Consider the following 27,714-nt stretch of genomic DNA (forward strand, 5'->3'; position numbering starts at 1 on the left):
AACATGTCAACAAACCCATTTTGTTCATCAGCATTGTTAAATTATACTCTTTTCATTCTTTGACACAATGGAATTTCTCCACAGTCACTTCCAGTATCTCCAGATGAACTCGTTTATCTTAATAATCTTCGACACTTCGGCAAACGTTAATACTCTTCTTCAATACTACACACGAATGCGTGTGTGATTGTGGCCTGTGATGGATTGGCACCCCGTCCAGGGTGTCCCATGTCTTATGCCCCATGCCTCCTGGGATAGGCTTCAGGTTCCCTGTGACCCAGTAAGGATAAGCGGTGTAGAAAATGGATGGATGGATGGTTTCAGTAAAGTGTTAGCATTCTAATTGTAATACTTCTTCAATGTTTTTTCTTAATTATTTAGTTTTCTTCATTTATTTACCCATAAATTATGAATATTACTACAGATGCTAAACTATATGCTGAAAAAAAATAAATTAATTCAACTACCTTGGCTCAAAACAAAAGTGTCAAGTTGTTGCAGGATTTTTTTTGTCCCTCAATTATAATATATACTTAGCATATTCTTTAACATATTTTTCAGGTGAGCAAAACTAAAAAAAATAAAATAAAATACATGCAACAAGTTGACTGTTGCTTCGTTTCATCAGTGTATTTAGATAAAGGACTCACAAACAAATAAATCCAGATTAATAGAACTATAGTGCGTTAATACACTATTCTATAGTTTAAGGACGTGTAAGAAAAGTATCGTCCACCAGCTGAACTGTGAGCGATCCTCAGGATAAATAGCAGTCCAGCATCAGCTGAGTAAACTTCTATATTGGCTATACTGCTTCATGAGATCTTGCTGTCACGGTATGTTCCAGTTTCGTTTCTTAAGACAGCATTGAATTTCTCAACAGTGACTTGAAATAATAATATTCTGACAAACTGTGCAAATTGTACGACCCTTCATCAAAAGGGTTCATTTTAACACTTTCGAAATGTAAATGTAATTATTTTCAATATTTTCCTTAATTCTTTCTTGAATTCTTTTCTTTCTTGTCTGATATATCCAGCAAGAAAGTATAAATATTACTGAAAATGGTAGAAAATATATGAAATAAGATAAAAGGACCCATGAACTACAAACAGACCAGGATAAATCCATACTTATAGAACTACGTTGTGTTTCCTAATGTTCTCTAATACACTACTTTAGAGATGTGCAAGATAAATATCTTCCACCAGCTGAACTGTGAGTGATCCTGAGGATAAACAGCAGTCCTGCATCAGCTGGGTAACCTTCTCGTGATGAGCTACATTGCGTCAGGAGATCAGCAAGCCACAATAAAGCTAAACCATTCAGGGCTTTAAATGTTATTAGCTTAAAAGGCAACCGCTAAAGCTTGGATAAGAGTCAACCTGAAACCAAAACCTTCTTTTATCTTTTAAGGTCATGTCCCTGGGTTTATCATGCACAAACAAATCAATCATTTAAAAAGGCACAACTCTTTGTTATCTGTAATCTTCAGATCAGAATGACTTCTGGATGCCTAAAAATGGCTTCCAATTTTCTAACGCATCAGAACGCACGAATGTGCAGAGAAAACGAATACTAACCAAATAGATCATGTTTCACAGTTCAAACTCAAAAGTACACATGTATTTTATTTCATCTCCACTAATTTTTTCCCCACTCAAAAATTGTGTCAGATTACAGAAGACAACCGTGTTTTGATTTCCAAATGTGTTCCGTGTTGGACACTGTCTTCTAGTTTGTGCTGCTCGGACACTAAATTTGTCGAAACCGGGAAGAATGGCTGAAAAGAATCAGCAACACAGAAGTGAAAGCCAACACTGTCGGTTCTTACCCACCACTTCTAGGAATAGCAATGTTTGAGTAGCTTGTAGGAGGGCAGATTGTTTTTTGTTTGAGAAGTCCTTTAACTTCCTTCTATATGCTATTGCATCAGAATCCTTGTTTGGCTATGAATTAAACCGCCATTCATTAAGGTCATGTTTCATAATGGACCTGTGTATGTAAATGTTTGTTGCATTATGCTTCATGTAATTTTACTTCTTTGTTTAACATGATATCGCTATAAACATTGTTATTTAGTTGTGTCTTTTTATCATGCTCATATAGAAAGAAATTCCCTAAAAAATATGGACCTCGATCATGATTTGAGTGGACTTCATCAGTTGCTGTCTACCTATGTTATCCATTCTAAAGGTTTAGATGTTTTTCTATTACTTTTTTTTTTTTAATCTTTTTATTAGTAAATGATATTCCAATATATTCTCTCTCACACCACACCATACCAAACCACACCACACACCCTAAGCTACATTAAAGGTACAGTGAGCTATTTTTCTTTGACTTAGGGTTAATCAAGATTACAAAACTATGGAACTGTAACACGTGTAAAAGCCTGATACTCACATTCACATCCTCCTAGCTATGTCCCATTAACAGACATCACGGCCTACACTACACCGACTGGTCGTATATAAACAAATAAGTCACTTTCAATAACATGATGAAAGGGAAACATTCCAAAGTAGACAGAGTTTCTTTATATTTGGCCGGTGCTTTAACAGAGATAAGATATTGTTATTATAAGTAGAATCTAACCTTGAGGAGATGCTGTGCTGTGTAAAAGCCTGCAGGGCCTCCTCCAACGATGCACACTTTTGGACTTGATGCGCATGCGGAGAATAGCCTTCGTGCTGAAAAGGAGACAAAGTGAATAAATAATAATAATAATAATAATAATAATAATAATAATAATAATAACAACAACAACAACAATAATAATAATAAGCAATGATAGGGAATAGAAAATAAGACTATAAAGTAGAAAAAGATAAAGTGTGTAAAAACAGAATTAAAGTACAATAATTTAAATAATACAAAAGTAAAAAAAAAACATGTCAGGAAAAGTAAGGCAATTAATAAAAGCTTTTTGTTGTTGTTTGTTTATTTGTTGTTGTTCACTGATTGATGGAGCCTGAGGAAAGTTCAATGGTAACATGCTCCAGATCTTTGATGCGTAAAAGCAAAACACTTTTTTACATTTTGCTGGCAACATGCTCCACTGTTTTTACATTTAACATGTCAAATATGGAGAAGACCAGCAGCAGATGATCTGAAGACACTTCCTAAATAGTAAAATGCTCTAAAATAATTTGTTGCTATTTCTGTATCTTTCATGCATATTCTTTCAAAACCTATACGATGTGTGTAAAACATTACAGCAACTTCTAAAGGCTTGGCATTTTTTGTGTGTGTGTGTGTGTGTGTGTGTGTGTGTGTGTGTGTGTGTGTGTGTGTGTGTGTGTGTGTGTGCGTGCAGGATTAACATCTGTACTTTGAACCCTTGCATGCTAGCACCATAAATCTAGTGAACTGTAGCAATGAAATGTGCACAAGCTGCAAGACAAAGGAAACAAAAAAAAAAAATAAAAAAACAAGCAACACAGAGAAAATAAGCAACATGCTAGGGAAGGGCGATATGGATGTAAAACTATCACGATATTTTCTGGTATTTATTGCAATAACAATATCAGTGACGATATAAATATAGTGCCATTCACCACTGTTCTTAGCTACGAGTGACAGCTGCATGCAGTCTTGAGAGCCTCAGAAACACAAACACTGATCTGAAAGTAAAACTGACTTTCTGTAACCAAACCAGTTCCAGATTGTAGAGGTAGCTCCTTGTTTAACGATAAACAAGTCATCAGATACACATTCACCTTCCGCCATACTTGTTTTCGTTCTACACGTGAGCTATGAATGGATCGCAGACCGTCGCACACAAACACTTCATCAACTAGGCTTTATCGTTATTATCGCGAGAAGACTAATTCTTATTGTGGGGAGAATTTCTACCCGTATATCGCAAACGATAAGATATCACCCATCCCTACAACACACAGAAAATAAGCAGCACACACACAGAAAATGAGAAAATAAGCAACACAGAAAATAAGCAACACACACACAGAGAAAATGAGAAAATAAGCAATACAGAGAAAATAAGCAACACACACACAGAGAAAATAAGCAACACACACACAGAGAAAATGAGAAAATAAGCAACGCACACAGAAAATAAGCAGCGCACACAGAAAATAAGCAGCGCACACAGAAAATAAGCAGCGCACACAGAAAATAAGCAGCGCACACACAGAGAAAATAAGCAACACACACAGAAAATAAGCAACACACACAGAGAAAATGAGAAAATAAGCAACACAGAGAAAATAAGCAACACACACACACACAGAAAATGAGAAAATAAGCAACACACACAGAGAAAATAAGCAACACACACAGAGAAAATAAGCAACACACAGAGAAAATGAGAAAATAAGCAGCGCACACAGAAAATAAGCAGCGCACACAGAAAATAAGCAGCGCACACACACAGAGAAAATAAGCAGCGCACACACACAGAGAAAATAAGCAGCGCACACACACAGAGAAAATAAGCAACACACACAGAAAATAAGCAGCACACACACACAGAAAATAAGCAGCACACACACACAGAAAATAAGCAGCACACACACACAGAAAATAAGCAACACACACACACAGAAAATAAGCAACACACACACAGAAAATGAGAAAATAAGCAACACAGAGAAAATAAGCAACACACACACAGAAAATAAGCAACACACACACAGAAAATAAGCAACACACACACAGAAAATAAGCAACACACACACAGAGAAAATGAGAAAATAAGCAACACAGAAAATAAGCAACACACACACAGAGAAAATAAGCAACACACACACAGAAAATAAGCAACACACACAGAGAAAATAAGCAACACACACACAGAGAAAATGAGAAAATAAGCAATACACACAGAGAAAATTAGAAAATAAGCAACACAGAGAAAATAAGCAACACACACAGAAAATGAGAAAATAAGCAACACAGAAAATAAGCAACACAGAGAAAATAAGCAACACAGAGAAAATAAGCAGCACACACAGAAAATAAGCAGCACACACAGAAAATAAGCAGCACACACAGAGAAAATAAGCAACACACAGAAAATAAGCAACACACACAGAGAAAATGAGAAAATAAGCAACACAGAGAAAATAAGCAGCACACACAGAGAAAATAAGCAGCACACACAGAGAAAATAAGCAGCACACACAGAAAATAAGCAGCACACACAGAGAAAATAAGCAGCACACACACAGAGAAAATAAGCAACACACACACAGAGAAAATGAGAAAATAAGCAACACAGAGAAAATAAGCAGCACACACAGAGAAAATAAGCAGCACACACAGAAAATAAGCAGCACACACAGAGAAAATAAGCAAAACACACACAAAGAAAATAAGCAACACACACACACAGAAAATAAGCAACACACACACAGAGAGAAAATAAGCAACACACACACAGAAAATGAGAAAATAAGCAACACAGAGAAAATAAGCAACACAGAGAAAATAAGCAACACACATACAGAGAAAATGAGAAAATAAGCAACACAGAGAAAATAAGCAACACAGAGAAAATAAGCAGCACACACAGAGAAAATAAGCAACACACAGAGAAAATGAGAAAATAAGCAACACACACAGAGAAAATTAGAAAATAAGCAACACAGAGAAAATAAGCAACACACAGAAAATGAGAAAATAAGCAACACAGAAAATAAGCAACACAGAGAAAATAAGCAACACACACAGAGAAAATGAGAAAATAAGCAACACACACAGAGAAAATGAGAAAATAAGCAACACAGAAAATGAGAAAATAAGCGACACAGAGAAAATAAGCAGCACACACAGAGAAAATAAGCAGCACACACAGAGAAAATAAGCAGCACACACAGAGAAAATAAGCAGCACACACAGAAAATAAGCAGCACACACAGAAAATAAGCAGCACACACACAGAAAATGAGAAAATAAGCAACACAGAAAATAAGCAACACACAGAGAAAATAAGCAACACACACACAGAGAAAATGAGAAAATAAGCAACACAGAGAAAATAAGCAACACAGAGAAAATAAGCAACACAGAGAAAATAAGCAACACACACAGAGAAAATAAGCAACACACACAGAGAAAATAAGCAACACACACAGAGAAAATAAGCAACACACAGAGAAAATAAGCAACACACACAGAGAAAATAAGCAACACACACACAGAGAAAATGAGAAAATAAGCGACACAGAAAATAAGCAGCACACACACAGAGAAAATAAGCAGCACACACAGAGAAAATAATAATGGATTTGAATAACTTCATACACAAAACAATCGACTCCTGAGAAGGAGATCAGGGTTTATTTAATTGCAAAGTTGTCAATGGCATGAATAAAACTTCAAACAAACTTACCTGATGTAAGAGCACATGGACATCTTGATTCCTGCAGGAGACTGTGCAAGGCGAGAAAGGATCTCTTCATGTGTCTCATGTTTGAACATTCAGACAGTAAACTTGATGAATGAATGAATGAATGAATGAATGAATGAATGAATGAATGAATGCATGCATGCATGCATGCATGCATGCATGCATGAACGAGCTGCTTTGCTGAATAACGATTCGTAGCGATAATATGGATAATAAGCTGCTTATCACCCTCCGTTTAATATTTTTGCAGCATTGCACGCTCTCGGCTTTAAAAACAAACAAAACAAAGCAAAAAAACCCCGCTAATATCCTTTCATGATCATCAGATTTGCTCGTGTCACCGCCTCTCCTGCTACACTTGCATTCACGTTGCATAAACTGGACCTTGTTCGACAAGCCGGGTTTAAAGTTTAAACAACCCCATGGTAACGGCCATTTCGAGGCTGCAGTTGCTCATGCAGATTGTCCAACCTTTACTTCACTTTATAGTAACAAAAATAACTAAATGTACACGCAAACAAATTATACACTGAATGACTTAGTGCAAGCATCATAACACACAAACAGATCCGCCACTCAAAACGATCCGTGTTCAACGACGCCCCACTTTTAAAGGTTCCTAGGGTTAAGGTTCCTCTGTGGTTTGTCCTCGAATTAGGTCCCAAGGCTAAAAACAAATCAAAACAAGGACACAAGAAGACCTCTTCTTCTTATCTAATGCATTAATGCAAATTTACACGTCTATCTGTGATCTTGTTTTTTTTTGATGTTGTTTTTTTTTGGGGGGGGGGTGCAGGGGGGGGCTGCGGGGGGTGCAGGGGGGGTTCGGGGGGGTGCAGGGGGGGTTCGGGGGGGCTGCGGGGACTGCGGGGGCTGCGGGGGGAAATCTAAGTAGTCATGGTGGATCAAAGAAAACCAAAAGGTCGATCAGGTACTGTGGCGTGAGACCGTTTAGTGCTTTATAGGTCAATAGTAGTATTTTATAATCAGTGCAAGATTTTACTGGAAGCCGATGCAGTGTAGATAAGATGGGGTGATATGGTCATATCTTCTGGTTCTAGTAAGTGCTCTAGCAGCTGCATTCTGGACTAACTAGGGCTTGTTTATGCTCCTACTGGAACAGCCAGACAATAAGGCATTACAATAATCTAGTCTAGATGTGACGAAAGCACGGACTAATATTTCTGCATCATGTAGTGACTTTGTATTTCTTACTTTAGCAATATTTCTGAGATGAAAGAAGGCTATCTTAGTAATTGTTCAAGTTCAAGTGGTTTTATTGTCATTTCAGCCATATACAGTTGGTACAGTACACAGTGAAACGAAACAACGTTCCTCTAGGACCATGGTGCTACACAAAACAACACACTAAACCACATGAGACACAGAACTAATAAGATCCACAAACATTCTACATAAAGTCCATGTGCCGACGTGTGCTAACAACACAGGACAGTACAGTAACTACTAAAACAGGACAATAGACACAGTAAGTGACAGTGTAGCGCCGAACAGTACACAGTTTTAGTGTGGAAGTGTCTGATATACAGGTGGTGCAAAAGATAGGTGCCAAGGAGTAACAATATAATTAAAAAATGGTATAAATGTAAACATAACATGCTAAGACTGAGTATTCAGCAAATTAGCTTATACCAAATACGAACATAGCAGTTTTAGTGGTAGCAGTCAGGTAAAGTGTATATAAAGTGTATTATAAAGTGTAATATTATCTACATGAGGGTCAAATGAAAGACTGGAATCACTAATCACTCCAAGGTCTTTTACTGCTGCACATGATGAAACAGAAAGTCCATCCAGAGTTACTATGTGATCAGAAAGCTTACTTCTAGCTGTATGTGGTCCTAGTACAAGTACTTCTGTTTTGTCAGAATTAATAGGAAGTTAATAAGCATCCACCGTCTAATGTCCTTTACACATTCCTCAACTTTATTAAGTTGCTGTCTGTCAACTGGCTTTGCTGAAACATACAGCGGTGTATCAACAGCATAACACTGGAAGCTAATTCCATGTTTATGAATAATTTGACCTAGAGGTAGCATATATAAAGTAAAAAGCAGTGGACCTAAAACAGAACCTTGTGGAACTCCAAATTTAACCTTGGTACGCGTGGAGAAGTCGCCATTTACATCTACGAACTGATAACGATCGATCAAATAAGACCTGAGCCAGGAGAGGGCCGTTCCCTCTCTTAATGCCAACAACATTTTCTAGTCTATCAAGGAGAATAGTATGATCAATAGTATCAAAAGCTGCACTAAACTGTAACCTGTAACTGTAACCGCCATAGTGTTCTATATTACATTTTCTCTCTGTTCTACTTAGCCAACAGGAAGGAGGCTGAGGCCCGGAAAACACATGGGGGTCCACCACCACCTTCACTTGTGCACGCCGAGGAGCTGTCACTGTCCCTTAATCAAGGGCGACCCATAGTTGATGGTATTCCTGGGGGAACTTCGTCAGTCAGCGACCTCCCATGACACAAGTGGTTTGGTAAAATGTTTCCAGTGCTTTAAGTCATTTATCTTTTAACACTCCATCAACACTGTCACCATTTTAAAAATGTTTCTCACAATAATTATTGCTGTGAGGTCACATGGCCTCTCTGGGCTGACCCTGACCCCATGCAGGCACTGAAACCTGGCCTTCAGGATTCCAATGGTCATCTCTACCTTGGCCCATGTCCTTCTATAACCAAGGTTAAATCGAGCCTGTGGGCCAGGCTCAGGTTCAGGGTAGGGGGTCATCATATAGGGCAGACAGGGGTACCCTCTGTCCCCCAACAAGTAACCATTGAAGTTTCCTGTAATGCTGGTTAGTTGGTTACCACCTATGATTTTTAAATGCATTGTTTAAGGCAATGCATACCCTGTTCAAATTTATCACACAACGACATATTCCCGAAATATTCTGGCATCGTGTACAGACCCTGGCCATTTCACCTCAACGTTGGTGATGATACATCACATCACATCTTATGTAGTTATTGGAGACCAGTAGAGAGAGGCATTTAATTGCTTAAGCTTTAGATTTCACTACCAACATTATATACTGTTTTACCAATATACTGTTTCCTGTACATTGATGCTATGGAATGATTACCTATAAACATAGTCTCCTTCATTGACAGAAGGCGCTTTAATAGGGATGTGGCTTCCATCAATACATCCAATGACATTTGGGAAACTTGAGATTGAAAGATAAAATTTAAAGTTGTTATGGCTGTGTGTATGGATAGATGAAGTATGTGCTATATGCAGATAAAATGGTCTCATAGAATATCATAGAACAGGCAAACTCGCCACTGTCGAATTCTTCTTTAATGAGTCTCAGATGTTTATAGCCTGAGAACTGCACAGTTGCTTTTCCCACATGCTCTGTGTCACCCATGCTAAACAGAAAATTCCCCATGGCAAAAAAATGAAGGGCAATGAATAAAATGTGCTCCGTGTTCAGCTCTTATGCACGATGTGTAGCACTGGATATGTAGGGTTTCAATAAATGAATGATTGACGTGAAAAACGATAATGCACATGCAAATATTCTTCTGGATATGAAAACACATCTATATGTGGTCTTATCACCCTCTCATGATGAAAAAGACCTTGTATAATCTGTGCTTCCACGATCTTCTTCAAAAGGGCACACCATGCTCCGTCAGCTCTCTGAAACAAAGTAGCCCTGGAGCATAATGTACTTGCATACCCTGAAAATTACCTCCATTTTTGGAACTGAAATTTAAGGTTATCCATTTACTCTGAGTAACCTTATCCAGGTATGTCTCATAATCTGCTTTCTGGAATATGCCCTGATGTACTAACAAACAGGCCGACCAGTTTGATATACATCAAACAGGTCGGCCAAGGAAAACAACACCAGTTGATGACATTGTGAGAGCTGTGAAGAAAATCCCCAACACAATTGGTGACATCAGCCACAACCTTCAAAGGGCAGGGTTGAAGGCAGGGGTGAAGCATAATGCACCATTCAAAGAAGACTTCAAGTGCAGAAATATAAAGGGCCATACCATAAGATGCAAACCACTCTTCAGCAGTAAGAATCAGAAGGTTAGACTGGAATTGGTATAGAAATACAGAGATGAGCCACAAAAGTTCTAGAACCAAGATGAACCTCTACCAAAGTGGTGGAAAAGCCAAAGTTTGCAGAAAGAATTGATCTTCTCATCAAAGTTGACTTGATGACCGAATGAATGAGCTGCTTTCCTGAATAACGATTCATAATAATTGATAATAAGCTGCTTATGGATCTTTTTTTCCCCTGCGTTTAATATTGCTGAAACATTGCACTGTCTCAGCTTTCAAAAAACAAAAAAAAAACCCCCCCATAAATATCCTTCCATGATCATCAGACTTGCACCTATAACCAGTTCTCCTGCTGCAGTTGCATTCACTTTTGTGTTCTGTTCCAATACTTTTATTCACATAAAAATTGGGTGGTCTGATACAAGAGGTGCCATGTTTTAAGTTGTTTAGCACATGTATATGCAAATATCAAGAAATGAAAGCTGAAATTCTGGTTTACTGTCTCATATTCACTTTATAATCTCAAACTCAAATGTCTTCAGTGTATAGAAGAAAAAAAAAAGAACTGCACATGATGTACTTTTGGAGTGGACTGTATTTTGTGTTGTGTTGGGAATATTTTAATTATATTCAAATGCAGTTGTTTCTCACATGTTTTACCCGCAGTCTGGTATCAATCCCTCTTCCCATTCTGTGTTCTCTTTTACTTCTCATTTTAATCATTTTTGCTTACTTTCTCAGTTTCCTTGAACTTTCAGTGTGGCTGATTTTTTTTTGTTTGCTTGTTTTTTGTTTTTAAAAAAGTTGTTTGCTTGTTTGTTTGTCAGTATTAGTATAATAGGTTACATATTTAAAGAGTATGAAGTGTCTTTTCTTAGCATTGCTGTTTGTTTTGAATTAATAATTTATTTTAATTATTATTATTCATAACAATTGAGTATTGTATTTTATTGCCATGTTATTGCTCCCACTGAGTATAATTTATATAATTTATTAGAGTTGTCAGTGTAGCTAAATTATTATTTAAAAATGAATTTGCATGTGAACTTTAGAAGAAAGTACCAATAGAAAACTGAACCAATAGAAAGTAACAATAATAAGAACCCAGATCAGCCTCCACCACTAAATTACAAGCCCCAACAAGCCTCAGTTTCACTCATAAAAATAGATAAAATCAACTGTCTTTCAAAAACCAAGACAAAATACATGCTATTGCAACAGACCTGATGGATGGTTTACAATACGGTTGACTGCAAACTTTGTGGTTCATACACTACACACACGCCGGAAGAAAGCAAAGAAATCCAAAGAAGTGCACTGAAAAACTACTTTAAGCATAAAATACAGAAAAAACACCCTTATGTAATCTCTCAATTAAGCACCTAATTTCAATTTGATTTGCTTTATTGGCATGATAAACTGTATTTCTGGAGCTCTGTTGTCAATACAGCTTCCAAACATGAAACCAAGATGCAGGTTCAAATGACAAAATCCAGTTCTCGCAGGTTTTAGAATTCCTAAATAGCGATTAAAATGGGAATGTGCATCGCCCTTGCTGTACATGTTTTCCAGTTGAAAGCCTCTTTTATGAACAAATCTCAGTTCTGCATGCAGAAATGCAAATGACTTTGTCCTAGAAGCTTAGGGATTTTGCCTTATGGAGGAGTTTTCTTTGTATCTTTTGTTAAGATTTGAGATGAAGCCAAATGGTGGCAAGTGCACAACACAAAGACTTGTTGCCTTTTGATATGACGTCTGGCTGGCATGACCCTTTTGATATTTAACAGATAAAAGGACATTTTGTAGCCTGGAGGAGCCATGCGTATGATTGAGCAGCTCAGAGCTTTCGTTTTTTGTTTCCAGTTTGGGGAAGTCACAGTCACACAGCCCTGCTGTCACATTTGCGCAACTAGTGAAGCTGTTTGCCTTTCATCTCTAGGGTTGGGGGTTCAATTCTTATCGCGCTTCAATGGTTTCCTTCCCCATTCCAAAGGCATGTCTTGTAGGCAGATTCACATTTCTAAATTGTCTGTAGTGTTTGAATGTGTGCGATTGTGCCCTGTGATGGGTTGGCACCCTGTCCAGGGTCTCCTCTAACTTATGCCCCGAGTTCCCTGGGATAGGCTCCAGGCTCCCTGTGACCCTGTGTAGGATAAAATGTACAGAAAATGGATGGATGGATGAATTTGTTAGCTTAATCACACGTGTTTCAGTCATGATACTTTGAGTTGTGGGCTAACTAGCTGATTTTTTACAAAATCATTAAACGCTTAGAAGTCATTAGAATCAAGCAAACGATGTATAGAATGTCAAATAAAGTTCAAAATCACTCATGTAAATAATCACAATGATAACAAGCTACTTATGTTTGTAGACAAAGCTGGCTGAATGTTTATTGCCACTTTTATTTGAGCTGAGTCTTCAGAAAATATGATGACATTTCCAGTAAGGGAACAGGATTTTGTGATTGAAATAACCCTTTAGATGACTGACTTCCAAATCAGTGCACTGATTACTGGACTAAAGAGCTAATTGGGATGCACCCTGTGATGGTTGCGTGTTTTGGTTCTCGGTGGCTATGTTTGTCTTGAGTTCTGGGAACTATAGTTTGACACTGATTCCTGTAGTGTCATGAAAGTGGTTAATAATTTACGCATTTATTGGTTGATTATGTTGCAGTACACTGCACAGGAAATTGTCTGCATTTTGTTAACGATTATGAATAGTGAGTGAGTTCGCAAAGGAAAGCACTGATAAGTGTGTAAAGAGAAAAAGAAACAATAATTCAGCATCACTCTCTCCTAAGCCTTTCTCTAGTGTCCCCATTCCCATTACTGACTACCAGGGTTTGAGAAGGTCAACAACATTTTTGTCCCAGGACTACGCATTATATACGACCTGCCAAAGTAGCATCACAAGTTTAAACTAGTGAAGGTTGTCAGACAGAAAGTATGCAAAGTGTATCTACTCGGTTCCGTGAAGCAGATCAGCTCTTTCTATTTGAAGCGACCTGTTAAACCTAACAAACTCTCAGAGGTCATCAATGTTCCAGAGAACCCAATACAAAATACATCAAAAGGTCAGTTATAAGTGGAGTGAACCAAAGCTTGGTGAGATTTCTCAGTTTTCCATCAGGCAACTTTTGTGGCTTTGAGAGGTAACAAATTTCAGATGTCTGAAAATCAAAATCAGCATCATGAGTGTTAGATGTTCAATTACTTCAAGATAAACCCAAGATAAACATCCTACACTTCCCACAGATCTGGCTTTGTGCTGAGGGACATGAATGCACATGTTCACCAGTCTTATTTTACGTTTTTTTGTCATATCATTGCCTGAGCAAATTCTCATCACAGTAGAATTATAAACACCCAAGAACTGTGTGAATTCTGTACATTTATTAATATATTCACATTTACAGTGAAAAAGCACACAATACAACAGAACTCGCAATACAATAGAATACACAATATACAAAAGTACACAAAACTGCAACACCAAAATCTATTCAGTGTTCTGCTCCGCCATGTATTATTATTAGTAGTATTAGTATTAGTATTAAAAAAAATTAAATCACAGATTACAGTGAGTTCTGTGAAAAAGCACTGTACAAGTATTTTTGTTGTCAAAGGTACAACAGTTGTTCTTAAAGATTATATACCATTAATTATAATCCTATATATTTGTATTTATATAAGTAACGGTATAAACAACATGTTCTCGAGTAAATTACAGCAGTGGGAAATGTTTGTACAGTATGTTACCTTTTTCGTCCTGAGAAGGTAAATAATTGTAAAAAAAAAGCTACGGGTAAAAATCACCACAGATCTCAAAATCAGAAAAGGAGTCAGTTCACACCAGTCCATTAGCAATTGAAAAGCATCACACAGTGATAAGTAAGAGATAAATATTTCACTGAAACTAGAAATGAAGCGTTAGAAAAAGAAAGAAAGAAAATCAATCTGCTACATATATGGGATTATATTTTCCCCTTAACTGTACAACTTCCCCCTTTTTCCTTAATTCCTTAATTCCTTAATCCTGTCCCTCTGCCATGACAGAGACTGACATAAAAAAGAAAGCTTATCTTTCTGAGCTTGGCACAGTGTCACAACTACTGTATGTATTGGGATTATATTATTTCAGTTTCTGTCATCATTTTGTGAGTGAATATTGCTGACATATTACAGTTGTTATTTCTTATAAACAAAACTGCAACCATGAGGCCTAAGGCAAGACAAATCATGAGCAATACAGCCAAGGCAACTTCAGGTGAACGACCCTTAGATGAAGTCTTAAGTTTCTCTGTGAAAAGACAAAAATCATTGTGTTATTTAAAGCCCACATCACATCTCTTGCAGCAAATAAATTATGTCTATTGAACACAGTGAAACCAAAGTACCTTTATGACCATGAGAACTGGTTGTAGAAACAGTACCTGGTGTGGTGGGATTAGCAGCACGCGGCACTGTCAGAAAAATAAAATGAAATGAAATTTAACAATGTGCTCTGCAGTCATACACAAGAGGTATATATCTTATAAAACAACAAAAGAAAAGTACCTATGGTCACGCTGAATTTTGTTTCACCAATTCCTTGTTTCATTTGTACCCAAAATGTAAATGTTCCATTGTGATTCGCTGATGCACTTGGAATTCTGCAATGGAATAAAGAGCCACTATTCTCACGCTTCGATTCATCACTGCAGTTGATTTTAGTTTCTCCATGCTTCCAAGTATATCTGTCTAATTCACATTTTTTACATGTAACATTGCAGGTTAGATGTACTGGTTCTCCCTCAGTGGTAGTTAGATTTGTACAGTTTGTTGGTAATTCTGTAAAAAAACAAAACAAAACAAAAAAAGGTTAATAAAGTGTAATAGCATCACACACACACACACACACACACACACACACACACACACACAATGCACAGATGTGACTCATCATCCACCTTTGGTGTTTGAGCATGTGGCTCAGTAGTGAAACTTTCATCTGAATAAGAATAAATTTTACTTACGAGCATAGACTGTGATAAGCAGGACTTGAATCAGGACACAGTGAATAAGACATGTTCCAGCCATGACCTCTTTCCTAGAACAACATCATATATTTCCTATCACATTACAGACTAGTTAGTGACAGTGTGTTCATACCCATTGTGTCATGCATGACTATTGTTATTACTGCACTGTCCGGAGCGCGGGTAAGCTTTCATACTGGACTTTGTATAAGACATTAGTTACATTTTAACTATGCATCTAACTTCGAGATAAGATACTTAAGCCAACTTCCTTGACAAAACAGCTATGTGCAGCCTCGTGATGCGTTAATAACCAGAGGTTAAGCTGCAATCGGAATTTGGGTTTTAAGAATTAATTACATTACAGTTCCATATCACTTCGCCAAGTGAAATGAAAGAACAGAAATGTACTGTCCACCACAGCACACACATTTAACAACAAACAAAACGACAGAAAATGTTGATTTTTCAGAAATAAGTAAGAATTAATTGAAGATGGGCCACTGAATTATCATTATTAGTAGTAGGTCTATCAATATTTATTTGGTCCATGTTTATATTATCAGCAGGAAACAAGCAAAAAACAAAACAAAAACAAAAACTCTGTGAACTCTCTCTCTCGTTCTCTCTCTCTCTCGTTCTCTCTTTTTCTCTCTCTCTCGCTCTCCATTCTGTCTCGTTCTCTCTTTCTCTCTCTCTGTCTCTCTCTCTCTCTCTCTCTCTCTCTCTCTCTCGTTCTCTCTCTCTCTCTGTCTCTCTCACTCTCTCTCATTCTCTCGTTCTCTCTTTCTCTCTCTCTCTCTCTCATTCTGTCTCGTTCTCTCTTTCTCTCTCTCTCTCTGTCTCTCTCTCTCGTTCTCTCTCTCTCTCTCTCTCTCTTTCTCTCTCTCTCTCTCATTCTGTCTCGTTCTCTCTTTCTCTCTCTCTGTCTCTCTCTCTCTCTCTCTCGTTCTCTCTCTCTCTCTCTCTCTCTCTCTCTCTCTCATAGAACTTCTTTAAGTTTTCCTCTTGCTCTGCTTCTAAACATGCCAAAAAAGCATTTTAGCAAATACACCAATAATTAATGTGCAATAATCATCATTGCAAAAAATAAAACAAACAAACAAATAGTAGTAGTAGTAGTAGTAGTAGTAATAATAATAATAATAATAATAATAATAAATGCACATTCAGATAGTATCTTTAAATACAGTATAATTTTGGAGCACACTGACTTCTGCATATATCATTCAGCTTGATCTAACTCTAAGCTTTCCTTTAGAAATACACCAGTTCCGCCTGAGCATTATGGGAAAAAATCACACTGAACTATAGCCTGTAAACTCAGCTTATAAAGAAATCTTGCAGATACTTACGGTTTGTGAGTGTTGCTGCTACTTTGAGAGAGTACTCAGCAATGACTTGTCCTCCTCCAGAGCTCTGGTCCTCTATATGGCTCCTCCCAAACTTTCACTTTCAACACCAAGCCTGTTTTAGCACAGGAACAGAATGGAGTGAGGGGATTAACATGTACAGCACATGGGGATGTTTTTTCTTATAAATTAAGAGACAAAGCAAAAAACAACCCTGTTCTCAAACAGTTTGTCTATGCACAGATTCCTCCCACCTACCTGCCTCTACATCTGTAGCTCATTGCATCCACCTTATAAAATTACAGGAAACAAATAGGTCAAAACCACATAATTATGAGCATGATGATGGCAAGAGCGTAGGTTTGATTTTGACATTGCTGGGGATATGTAAACAGTCCGCAGACAGAACATGTGTTTATTCAAAATTTTCATTTCAAACACACTTAGATGAACCATACAGTACATCAGCCTAACATCTGTCACAATACTGAATCTCACTACTAACATATCACCATGTCATTGTTCGACCTCACCTGTGACCCCGCCTCTCCACCTGCCTCACTCTTACTCTGTCTGAGACACTACCTGGCAGGACTGCTTCTATCACCTGACCTGACAAAATAACACATTGATGCATGTCACATGAACATTGAGGAAAAACATTTATGGCTCAGTTCAGTATTATTATTATCATTATTGTTGAGTATACACATTAGAAATTAAGAAAATATTTTAAATGATTTACACTTTGACTTGCTGTAAAGTAGCTCCTAATGTCCGCTTGTGTGTGTGTGTGTGAATGTCAAGTCAGAGTATACACACACACAATCTAACATTTAGGCTTGCCCAGGACCTAGCGTCCCTATTAAATTAGATGCCCCTGGATGATGGAATCAGCTTTAGAGGAAAGGAAAGCAAGAGAAAAGGGAACCAATGAGAAATAAGAAGGGCGTCTCATGGAAACTGAAACAATTATTCTGTTTAAAGAAGTGAAAACAGAACAAAATGGTTAAACCTTTTAGCACTAGAAAACACTAATGCAGTAAGATCCTAAACCTTTAAGACCTTCTGAATGCTCTCTATAGGAGCTATTGCATATGGAAAATGACCAAACGCCACCCTGTCCCTCATTTAATAACTCATGCATTCATTCACTGCTTTAATCTCACATTCACTTACTCATCCACACATTCTCTGTTGCTCATTCATTCATTCCTTCCTTCCTTCCTTCCTTCCTTCCTTCCCTCCCTCCCAAGATGTCCACAAGAGGGAGTGAGTGTGCCTTACCATTATTATCGGTAGTTAACTCATTAAAAGGCCCAGCTTATTGTTCCATTATTGATCTTAATGCATATAATTTTAATAAGAATTATTCAATAACTACATTGAAGCTAACAGGAAGTGTGTGTAGTAATTATAGTCAAGAAGTCTAGCGTCATGACTCCTAAGTTAAAGTGAAAGTCTCTGTGGAAAGTTTTACTTCTGTCACTGAAAGCATATACTATTAGAAGTACAATTCCTCAGGCTTTATCCACATTGCTTTCTAGCAATTATTTCTAGAGCGTAGCTGCTCAAACAAAATGGTCTTTCATTGCAATAACGTTCATGTAAATAACTTCAGTTGCTTGATTTTGATGGCAAGAATTGTGTGTTGTCACAAAATCCTGTGTTGTCATGAAAGTGTTTAATAATTTACTCATTTATTGGTTGGTTATGTTCCAGTACACTGCACAGAAAATTGTCTGAATTTTGTTAACGATTATGAATAGTGAATGAGTTCGCCAATTAAAGCACTGATAAGTGTGTAAAGAGAAAGAGAAACAATAATTCAGCATCACTCTTGTTGTGGATAAAAATGACATGAAATAAACACAAGGGAGACCTAGTATGAGTAATATGTAATTTTATTGAAAATTCACAGGACTGGTGGGTGTGTAATCCTGAGGAGAGCGGTAGGGGGAAGAAAATGGGGTGCGTCCTGGGGACATGGGATAGCCAGCAAGGGTGAAATAAGGAGAATACTGAGAGTACGGCGGACTAACAGGTGAGAAGAGGGAAGAATGGTCAGAGCCCAGATCAGAGAAGGCGATATCATCCTCAGACTGAAAGCTGGAGGGAGATTCAGGCAGAGGGTCTGTTTGTGTAGAGGCGTCAATACACACATTCGCCGGGTGGATTCTGTATCTGAGAGGGGGGGGACCCCGCATTTCCATTTCCAGAGGGGGTGCTGCGAAGAATGTCAAGTAGCATCATGATGTCAGCAGTGAGATGCGCGAGCTGATAGAGAGTGTTCAGATCCAAATCCAGCCCCTCCAGTAAAGGAGAGAAGGAAAAATGATGACGGGCACCTAGACACACAGAAGCGGTATTAGGCGGATATTGACGAATTGGATTCACACTTTAAGATCTTTAAGAGTAACACACTATGGTTTATTAGTCACAGAGAAATATAAGAGCTGAGGAGTGCAGGCTGAGAAACACACACACTCTCGTACAGTCAAGGGTGGGCGTGCAGACATAGCACACACACACAAACACACACACACACACACACACCCTCTCTCTGTCTTTCCCTCTCTCTCTCACACACACACACCCAAAGGCACACACATAACATTATATCTTTATAAGAATAATATAAAGGAGTATTAAGATATTATAAGGATAATATAAGGAGTAGTAGGATATGTAGGATATTAGAAGGATAATATAATGATATTATGAAGTAGGGAGTACAGTAAACCATTTGCCAGCAGTATAACCATATATAAAATAGAGATATAGAGCAAATATGAAAGTAAATTATAAGCCAGAAATACAGAAAAATGTAAAAGAAACTTACTCATAATTCAGATGGTGAAGATTCTTGTCTCGCGAGGAAGGGTCAGGCGTGGTGTAGACAAGGGCCTTAATTTTAAGAGAGAACCATGAGGAGCCATTTATAAGGGTAGTTGAGTCAAGTTGCCCCCCCCCCCCCCCCCGCGAAATAATAGTGAGACCAAGGTCTCTCTAAATTGTTTTCTCTCTCTCCCATGTTCAATCCTAATGGTAGTCAGAAAGTCCTCTTTCAAAACATCATGGTAAATTTGATAAGCCTTTTTTTAAACATCATGGTAATGTAGATGAGCTCTTTTTAACCCTATTGGTATTGATATCATAGTCTTTCTAAAATATATTGGTTATTTACTGTGTAAATACAGTATAAATACTGGAGCTTGAGCTCCAGGTGTCAGATCACTTCTGACAATTCTCATTGGTGTGGATCTCGTGAGGTGGAAATAACATCTGGACCCTTGCTTCCTCTCACTCACGGCTGGTGTCCTTTTTTCTATCTCCAACTGGGTTTACAGATGTGAGTATTTGCTTCTATGTTGAATTTTAAGTGTCTTTGGGTAATAGGCTAAATTTGGGCCAGCACTCTCTCCTAAGCCTTTCTCTACTGTCCCCAATTACATTACTGACTACCAGGGTTTGAGAAGGTCAAAAACATTTTTATCTCAGGACTACGCATTATATACGACCTGCCAAAGTAGCATCACACGTTCAAACTAGTGAAGGCTGTCACTTTGTCACAAAGTCACATTGTAACTGGTCTAGAAGAGAGGAAAACATATTTTTTTGATGAACACCGTAAAGGAACATCTGTTACAGCTGGGTTTATAATCTGCATTTTATGTTCCCGTTCCTCTGTGAGATTCCAAAAACATGAAGGAAAGTAAACAATTTTGTTGTGATCTTTATAAATGTCTAGTAAACCACCCCAAGATAAACATCCTACACTTCCCACAGATCTGGCTTTGTGCTGAGGGACATGAATGCGTATGCTCACCATACGCATTCATGTAAATGTGAATATATTCACATTTACAGTAAAAAAAAAAGCACACAATACAACAGAACTCGCAATACAATAGAATACACAATATACAAAAGTACACAAAACTGCAACACCAAAATCTATTCAGTGTTCTGCTCCGCCATGTATTATTATTATTATTATTATTATTATTATTATTATTATTATCATCATCATCATCATCATCATCATCAAAAAATAAATAAATAAATCACAGGTTACAATTCATTCATAATGTTCTCTCCAAAAGCACTGTACAAGTATTTTTGTCCTCAAAGATTATATACCATTAATTATAATCCTATATATCTGTGTTTATATAAGTAACGGTGTAAACAACATGTTCTCTTTTTCGTTCTGAGAAGGTAAATGATTGTAAAAAAGCTACGGGTAAAAATCACCACAGATGTTTAAAAACAGATCCCACAAAATCTCAAAATCAGAAAAGGAGTCAGTTCATTGCCCCCTTTTTCCTTAGTTTCCTGTCCCTCTGCCACAACAGAGACTGACCTAAAAAAAGAAAGCTTATCTTTCTGATCTTGGCACAGTGTCACAACTACTGTATGTATTAGGATTATATTACTTCAGTTTCTGTGATCATTTTGCGAGTGAATATTGCTGACATATTACAGTTGTTATTTCTTATAAACAAAACTGCAACAATGATGCATAAGGCAAGACAAATCATGAGCAATACAGCCAAGGCAACTTCAGGTGAACGACCCTTATATGGAGAAAATGTAGGAGGTTCCCCTGTGAAAAGACAAAAATCATTGTGTTATTTAAAGCCCACATCACATCTCTTGCAGCAAATAAATTATGTCCATTGAACTCAGTGAAAGCAAAGTACTTTCATGACCATGAGAATTGGTTGTAGAAACAGTACCTGGTGTGGTGGGATTAGCAGCACGCGGCACTGTCAGAAAATAAAATGAAATGAAATTTAACGATGTGCTCTGCAGTCATACACAAGAGGTATATATCTTATAAAACAACAAAAGAAAAGTACCTATGGTCACGTTGAATTTTGTTTCACCAATTCCTTCTTTCATTTGTCCCCAAAATGTAAATGTTCCATTGTGATTCGCTGATGCCTGATCAATTGTGCAATTAAATATATGACTGTTGCCACTAGGAAAGTTACGCATTTTACTGCAGTCGATTTTATCTTTTCCATGCTTCCAAAAATAATCGAGTTTTTCACATTCTTTACATGTAACATTGCAGGTTAGATGTACTGGTTCTCCCTCAGTGGTAGTTTGATTTGTACAGTTTGTTGGTAATTCTGTAGAAAAAATAAAATAAAATAAAATAAAATAAAATAAAGGTTAATAAAGTGTAATAGCATCACACACACACACACACACACACACACAATGCACAGATGTCACACATCATCCACATTTGGTGTTTGAGCATGTGGCTCAGTAGTGAAACTTTCATCTGAATAAGGATAAATTTTACTTACGAGCATAGACTGTGATAAGCAGGACTTGAATCAGGACACAGTGAATAAGACATGTTCCAGCCATGACCTCTTTCCTAGAACATCATATATTTCCTATCACATTACAGACCAGTTCGTGACAGTGTGTTCATACCCATTGTGTCATGCATGACTATTGTTATTACTGCACTGTCCGGAGCTCGGGTAAGCTTTCATACTGGACTTTATATAACAGATTATTTACATTTTAACTATGCATCTAAACTCATGATAAGATACTTAAGCCAACTTCCTTGAGAAAACAGCTATGTGCAGCCTCGTGATGCGTTAATAACCAGAGGTTAAGCTGCAATCGGAATTTGGGTTTTAAGAATTAATGATATAAATCAAACAAACACAATTTAGAGCATATAAATTCAGAAATAAAATCTGTCTAACCAACGCAATATCAATATATCATGGTAAGGTCAGTGCACTTATAAATATGCAGACTTGTTTTGACTGACAGCGGATTTCTGATATTAACAGATGAGTATATATGTGACCCAAATATAAATGAAAAGCAGTTATACCACAGCTACGGTGAATTCTCGATTCCGATTGGCTGACAGACGTTCTGAGGTGTGCAATTATTTTTCAGTAAATGCACAGCTAAAGTAGTTCCAGTCAGGTCTGGACTGCATTACAGTTCCATATCACTTCGCCAAGTGAAATGAAAGAACAGAAATGTACTGTCCACCACAGCACACACATTTAACAACAAACAAAACGACAGAAAATGTTGATTTTTCAGAAATAAGTAAGAAGTAATTGAAGATGGGCCACTGAATTATTATTAGTAGTAGTAGGTCTATCAATATTTATTTGGTCCATGTTTATATTATCAGCAGGAAACAAGCAAAAAACAAAACAAAAACAAAAACTCTGAACTCTCTCTCTCGTTCTCTCTCTCTCTCGTTCTCTCTTTTTCTCTCTCTCTCGCTCTCCATTCTGTCTCGTTCTCTCTTTCTCTCTCTCTGTCTCTCTCTCTGTCTCTCTCTCATTCTGTCTCGTTCTCTCTTTCTCTCTCTCTGTCTCTCTCTCTCTCTCTCGTTCTCTCTCTCTCTCTGTCTCTCTCACTCTCTCTCTCATTCTCTCGTTCTCTCTTTCTCTCTCTCTCTCTCTCATTCTGTCTCGTTCTCTCTTTCTCTCTCTCTCTCTGTCTCTCTCTCTCGTTCTCTCTCTCTCTCTCTCTCTTTCTCTCTCATTCTGTCTCGTTCTCTCTTTCTCTCTCTCTGTCTCTCTCTCTCTCTCGTTCTCTCTCTCTCTCTCTCTCTCTCTCTCTCATAGAACTTCTTTAAGTTTTCCTCTTGCTCTGCTTCTAAACATGCCAAATAAGCATTTTAGCAAATACACCAAGATAATGTGCAATAATCATCATTGCAAAAAATAAAACAAACAAACAAATAGTAGTAGTAGTAATAATAATAATAATAATAATAATAAATAATACACATTCAGATAGTATCTTTAAATACAGTATAATTTTGGAGCACACTGACTTCTGCATATATCATTCAGCTTGATCTAACTCTAAGCTTTCCTTTAGAAATACACCAGTTCCACCTGAGCATTATGGGAAAAAATCACACTGAACTATAACCTGTAAACTCAGCTTATAAAGAAATTGTGCAGATACTTACGGTTTGTGAGTGTTGCTGCTACTTTGAGAGAGTACTCAGCAATGACTTGTCCTCCTCCAGAGCTCTGGTCCTCTATATGGCTCCTCCCAAAATTTCACTTTCAACACCAAGCCTGTTTTAGCACAGGAACAGAGTGGAGTGAGGGGATTAACATGTACAGCACATGGGGATGTTTTTTTCTTATAAATTAAGAGACAAAGCAAAAAACAACCCTGTTCTCAAACAGTTTGTCTATGCACAGATTCCTCCCACCTACCTGCCTCTACATCTGTAGCTCATTGCATCAACCTTATAAAATTACAGGAAACAAATAGGTCAAAACCACATAATTATGAGCATGATGATGGCAAGAGCGTAGGTTTGATTTTGACATTGCTGGGGATATGTAAACAGTCTGCAGACAGAACAACATGTGTTTATTCAAAATCATGAGCACTACAGCCAAGGCAACTTCAGGTGAACGACCCTTATATGTAGAAAGTTCCCCTGTGAAAAGACAAAAATCATTGTGTTATTTAAAATCCACATCACATCTCTTGCAGCAAATAAATTATGTCTATTGAACACAGTGAAAGCAAAGTACCTTTATGACCATGAGAACTGGTTGTAGAAACAGTACCTGGTGTGGTGGGATTAGCAGCACGCGGCACTGTTAGAAAAATAAAATGAAATGAAATTTAACAATGTGCTCTGCAGTCATACACAAGAGGTATATATCTTATAAAACAACAAAAGAAAAGTACCTATGGTCACGTTGAATTCTGTTTCACCAATTCCTTCTTTCATTTGTCCCCAAAATGTAAATGTTCCATTGTGACTCGGTAATGCACTTTCAATTGTGCAATTAAATATATGACTGTTGCCACTAGTAAAGTGACGCATTTTACTGCAGTTGATTGTAGCTTCTCCATGCTTCTAAAAATAACTCTGTGTTTCACATTTTTTACATGTAACATTGCAGGTTAGATGTACTGGTTCTCCCTCAGTGGTAGTTTGATTTGTACAGTTTGTTGGTAATTCTGTAGAAAAAATAAAATAAAATAAAATAAAATAAAGGTTAATAAAGTGTAATAGCATCACACACACACAATGCACAGATGTCACTCATCATCCACATTTGGTGTTTGAGCGTGTGGCTCAGTAGTGAAACTTTCATCTGAATAAGAATAAATTTTACTTACGAGCATAGACTGTGATAAGCAGGACTTGAATCAGGACACAGTGAATAAGACATGTTCCAGCCATGACCTCTTTCCTAGAACAACATATATTTCCTATCACATTACAGACCAGTTAGTGACAGTGTGTTCATGCATGACTATTGTTATTACTGCACTGTCCGGAGCTCAGGTAAGCTTTCATACTGGACTTTATATAACAGATTATTTACATTTTAACTATGCATCTAACCTCATGATAAGATACTTAAGCCAATTTCCTTGACATAACAGCTATGTGCAACCTCGTGATGCGTTAATAACCAGAGGTTAAGCTGCAATCGGAATTTGGGTTTTAAGAATTAATTATATAAATCAAACAAACACAATTTAGAGCATATAAATTCAGAAATAAAATCTGTCTAACCAACACAATATCAATATAAAATAAAATAAAAATAAAAATAAAATGAAAATCAAATAAAATGACAGAAAATGTTGATTTTCCAGAAATAAGTAAGAAATAATTGAAGATGGGCCACTGAATTATTATTAGTAGTAGGCCTATTGATATTTATTTTTTTAGTTGTTCTCTGGTTATATTACCAGCAGGAAACAAAAAAAAAAAAAACAACAAAAAAAAACCCTGTGAACTCTCTCTCTGTCTCTCTGTCGTTCTCTATCTCTGTCTGTCTCTCTCTCTCGCTCTCCCTCTCACTGAATTTCTTTAAGTTTTCCTCTTGCTCTACTTCTGAACGAGCATTTTAGTCAATACACCAAGATAATGTGCAATAATCATCATTGCAAAAAATAAAACAAACAAACAAATAGTAGTAGTAGTAGTAGTAGTAATAATAATAATAATAATAATAATAAATTCAGATAGTAACTTTAAATTGATTATAATTTTGGAGCACACTGACTTCTGCATATACCATTCAGCTTGATCTAACTCTAAGCTTTCCTTTAGAAATACACCAGTTCCGCCTGAGCATTATGGGGGAAAAAAGCACACTGAACTCAGGCTATGAATCTTGCAGATACTTACGGTTTGTGAGTGTTGCTGCTACTTTGAGAGAGTACTCAGCAATGACTTATCCTCCTTCAGAACTGTGGTCCTCTGTGTGGCTGCTCCCAAACCTTCGCTTTCAAAATGAGTCTCTCAATTAATATTAAGCAAACTCACACCAAGCCCGTTTTAGCACAGGAACAGAGTGGACTGAATGGATTAACGTGTACAGCACATGGCGAAGTTTTTTCTTATGAATTAAGAGACAAAACGAAAAACAACCCCGTTCTTCACCTATGCACAGACTAATCCCACCTACCTTCCTCCCCATCTGAAGTTCATTTTACTTCAACCTTATAAAAAAATACAGTGATTGATGAGAAAAACACTATAAGAATCACTGCAAGTGTGACCTTAGATCTATTCATGGCTCCAGGCCGTTGTACTATGAAGAAACAGAAGTCATCATGAGATTAGTAACGGCTAATTCTTACTAACATTAGTAAGAATGCCGTAGTCTAAGCAATAGGCTAATCGAAAACAGAATGACCATGAATGTGACATATGCATGTAAAACCTGATCATGGACTTAGCATTTGCCATTTAATAATCCATCCATCCATCCTATCATCCATGGGGTCACAGGGAGCCTGGAGCCTATCCCAGGAGACTCGGAGCATGAGACACCCTGGACGGGGTGCCAACCCATCGCAGGGTGCTATTGCACACACACTCATTCACACACAATGGACAATTTAGAGATGTCAATCAGCCTACAACACATGTTTGTAGTCTGCGTTGTGTGTTTTATTTCAGTCAAAGAAAACGGCGGATGGCAACTGGGTCGACTTCTCATTTATTCTCTCCTCTCTCTCTCCCATTCAACCAGAACACGAAAGGGATTTATGTGACAAACAGATTTATCCCGCAAAACACTTTGGAACATGAGGTCAACTGGCAACCTTGGCACTCTACCGAACATTAGATAAAAAGGGGCAAACCCTGTTGTTTCATGTGCTGTACAGTTGTACACAAAAGTCATGGTCTGTACCAACTGTGGCCACTTATGCTTATACCTAGGTGGAAGGGACCTCAACATGTTTCCTAATGTCCTATTGAAACGTTCGGTACCACCATTCCCCATCAGGTGGTAAGGAGTGGGTCTAGACTTGTCGATGCCAGCCAGTTCAAAAAGTTCGGCAATCAGCTCACTCTCAAAGGTAGCCCCCTGGTCAGAATGGATGCGTTGGGGAAATCCACAGACTCAGAAAAAAACATCCCACAGTTTCTTAGCCACTCTTTTTGCCGTCTGGTCCTGACATGGAAATGCATGCGCTAGCTTTGTGAAGTGATCTGTGATAACCAAAACATCCAAAGATTTGTTGGTCCGATCCTCAGCAGACCAGAAGTCGATGCATACAAGCTCCAACGGGGCTGTGGTTTTAATACTCTCCAAAGTGGCTCTCGCTGCAGGTTCTGGAGTTTTGCTGAGGACACACATGGGACATTTCCTCACATAATCCCGCACATCACGCTCCATATCGAGCCAGAAAAACCTCTGATGGGCTAAAGACAAAGTGCGCGGCTGCCCTTGATGACCGGTCAGGTCGTGAACACCCGAAAGTGCCTGAGATTTTAAGGATTTAGGTAAAACACGTTGGAACTTCTTGTGCCTGGTGAGTGGGTCTTTAATAGCTCTGTACAGGATTCCATTAAGCACTGAAAGTTTGTGCCACTGCTTCAGAATCCGC

General features: G+C 37.7%; 1 protein-coding gene and 3 long non-coding RNA genes across 7 annotated transcripts in view; all 4 read right to left on the reverse strand.

The window, feature by feature from the left end:
- Positions 1–6,961, reverse strand: part of fdxr (ferredoxin reductase) — a 31,924-nt gene extending 24,963 nt beyond the window's left edge. For both annotated transcript variants that reach the window (XM_053639216.1, XM_053639217.1), the window contains exons 1-2: positions 6,359–6,961; positions 2,599–2,693 (exon numbers count right to left, since the gene is read on the reverse strand). In XM_053639216.1, coding sequence (XP_053495191.1) covers positions 2,599–2,693; positions 6,359–6,533 — 270 coding nt within the window. In that variant the 5' untranslated portion in view covers positions 6,534–6,961. The remainder of the gene's footprint in view (positions 1–2,598; positions 2,694–6,358) is intronic.
- Positions 6,962–13,816: 6,855 nt separating this feature from the next.
- Positions 13,817–17,884, reverse strand: LOC128617099 (uncharacterized). Of its 2 annotated transcripts, none has more exons than XR_008387513.1 (7): positions 17,346–17,884; positions 17,071–17,102; positions 16,816–16,927; positions 15,458–15,553; positions 15,000–15,272; positions 14,840–14,905; positions 13,817–14,742 (listed from the first exon to the last, which is right to left on the reverse strand). It is a non-coding gene; the product is annotated as an uncharacterized LOC128617099 (long non-coding RNA). The 2 variants fall into 2 exon arrangements; XR_008387512.1 differs by having other exon boundaries at positions 15,458–15,531; positions 17,346–17,872.
- A 1,901-nt stretch (positions 17,885–19,785) lies between these two features.
- LOC128617100 (uncharacterized) lies at positions 19,786–23,906 on the reverse strand. Its single transcript, XR_008387514.1, has 5 exons — positions 23,798–23,906; positions 22,137–22,210; positions 21,678–21,953; positions 21,555–21,584; positions 19,786–21,421 (listed from the first exon to the last, which is right to left on the reverse strand). It is a non-coding gene; the product is annotated as an uncharacterized LOC128617100 (long non-coding RNA).
- A 414-nt stretch (positions 23,907–24,320) lies between these two features.
- LOC128617101 (uncharacterized) lies at positions 24,321–26,050 on the reverse strand. Of its 2 annotated transcripts, XR_008387516.1 has the most exons (4): positions 26,003–26,050; positions 24,979–25,052; positions 24,541–24,816; positions 24,328–24,446 (listed from the first exon to the last, which is right to left on the reverse strand). It is a non-coding gene; the product is annotated as an uncharacterized LOC128617101 (long non-coding RNA). The 2 variants fall into 2 exon arrangements; XR_008387515.1 differs by having other exon boundaries at positions 24,321–24,816.
- Between the last annotated feature and the right edge of the window lie 1,664 nt (positions 26,051–27,714).

Source organism: Ictalurus furcatus, chromosome 13 (assembly GCF_023375685.1).
Source record: "Ictalurus furcatus strain D&B chromosome 13, Billie_1.0, whole genome shotgun sequence".
NCBI lineage: Eukaryota > Metazoa > Chordata > Actinopteri > Siluriformes > Ictaluridae > Ictalurus > Ictalurus furcatus.